The following is a 1,857-nucleotide window of genomic DNA, read 5'->3' on the forward strand; positions in this document are numbered from 1 at the left end:
ACTAATATTACATTGCATATTCACTAACTAATATTGTTTAAACAATGAAAAAATTTTAAAAAGAATTTAAAAAGTCAGGATAAGGAATGAAGACAGTTGCCAGAATCTAGAAAAGAGACGATAGTGGTTTGGATTATGGTAGAGATGGTGGAAGCTTTTTAAAAGTGAGAGGATAGTTAAAGTGTAATTTGCATTCAAGCTTCCCAGTTTGGGTGACAAGTTAGGTATTGGGATGAGAGAGATAAATGTGCCCAAGATAAATGCCTTATCCCCCACACAAGAAACCGGACATCAACAGTGCTACTCACCAAGATTTGAAAAGAGAGGAACACTCTTTGCCTCGTTCTGACATTCACAAAATAATTACATTTTATAGGTGAATTTGCTGACCAATAAAAGAGTGTGTTCACTATTTCAAGCCAAGAAGATTTGTACAGAATCGGAGGGTCCCATCACGTTAGAAACAGATCTATCCCAAAGTTCCAAACTTAAATATGAGAAATTTCAGAACTTGAGTTTAAGAGTAACCTCGCCAAGCTCACCTAGATAAAAATATAATGTTAAACGTCACTATAAAAGGATCTACAACAAAGACCAGTTTACTTGGCTCTTACATTTACTTTTACCCATTATTTTTGAAGTATTAACATAAATTATTTCCCTTTAATATTCTGTATTTAATTAAACCATGTAGATAGTCTGTACTGACATATTTCTCTTCCTTCTCCTCCTCTCCCTCCTCCCCCTCCTCCCCCCTTCTTGCTCCTCCTGCTCCTCTTCTTCCTCATCTTCATCCCCATCCTCCTTCACCTCCTTCTACTCTTCTCGTTCTAGGACTTGGTCACTGAGGGGCTATGGACCAAAACAATTGCACTTCTCTACACGGTTTTGTTCTGCTTGGTTTCTCTGACCATCCCAAACTGGAGATGGTCCTCTCAGGAGTTGTCACTATCTTCTACTTCGTTACCTGGGTGGGTAACACAGCCATCATCCTTGCATCTCTCCTGGATCCCCATCTCCACACGCCAATGTATTTTTTCCTCAGGAATTTATCTTTCCTGGATCTCTGCTTCACAACTAGCGTCGTCCCTCAAATGCTGGTTAACTTGTGGGGACCTGACAAGACCATCAGTTATGAGGGCTGTGTCACTCAACTCTACGTTTACATGTGGTTGGGGTCCACTGAGTGCCTCCTCCTAGGTGTTATGTGCTATGATCGTTTCACAGCTATCTGTAAGCCCTTGCATTACTTCGTCATCATGAACCCCCATCTCTGTCTCAGGATGGTAATCACAGTCTGGAGCATTAGTTTGGCCAACTCTGTGATATTATGTACACTCACCCTGAATTTGCCTCGATGTGGAAACAACCTCGTGGACCATTTCTTGTGCGAGTTGCCAGCTATGGTCAAAATAGCTTGTATAGACACCACAAGAGTTGAAATGTCTGTTTTTGCTTTAGGCATCGTCATTGTCCTTACGCCCCTCAGCCTTATTCTTATATCCTATGGCTACATCGCCAAAGCTGTGCTGAGAATAAAGTCAAACGCAGGCCGACAAAAAGCAATTAATACCTGCGGATCCCATCTCACTGTTGTGTCCATATTCTATGGAACTATTATCTACATGTACCTACAACCAGGTAACAGTGCCTCTCAAGACCAGGGCAAGTTCCTCACGGTCTTTTACACAATCATCACTCCAAGTCTCAACCCTCTTGTTTATACCCTACGGAATAAGGACATGAAGAATGCACTGCGGAAGCTGGTGAGACTTGACCACGAATCTACAAAATTGAAGAGGAGCCAGGTGTCATAGCAAAATATTACCCTGGATAAGGCAATGAAATATGTTTTCT

At 41.4% G+C, this 1,857-nt stretch overlaps 1 protein-coding gene across 1 annotated transcript; it reads left to right on the forward strand.

Annotated features, from left to right (window-relative positions):
• Nucleotides 1–854: 854 nt before the first annotated feature.
• Nucleotides 855–1,817, forward strand: LOC103679856 (olfactory receptor 2W1). The gene has a single exon (XM_008709387.1). The coding sequence runs from the start codon at nt 855–857 to the stop codon at nt 1,815–1,817; it is 963 nt and encodes a 320-aa protein (XP_008707609.1).
• The last annotated feature ends 40 nt before the right edge of the window (nt 1,818–1,857 follow it).

This window comes from Ursus maritimus, unplaced genomic scaffold, assembly GCF_017311325.1.
Source record: "Ursus maritimus isolate PB19 unplaced genomic scaffold, ASM1731132v1 scaffold_1632, whole genome shotgun sequence".
NCBI lineage: Eukaryota > Metazoa > Chordata > Mammalia > Carnivora > Ursidae > Ursus > Ursus maritimus.

Excerpts from the sequence above, each read along its gene's own strand:
- LOC103679856 (XM_008709387.1), top strand. The coding sequence starts at position 855 with ATGGACCAAAACAATTGCACTTCTCTACACGGTTTTGTTCTGCTTGGT.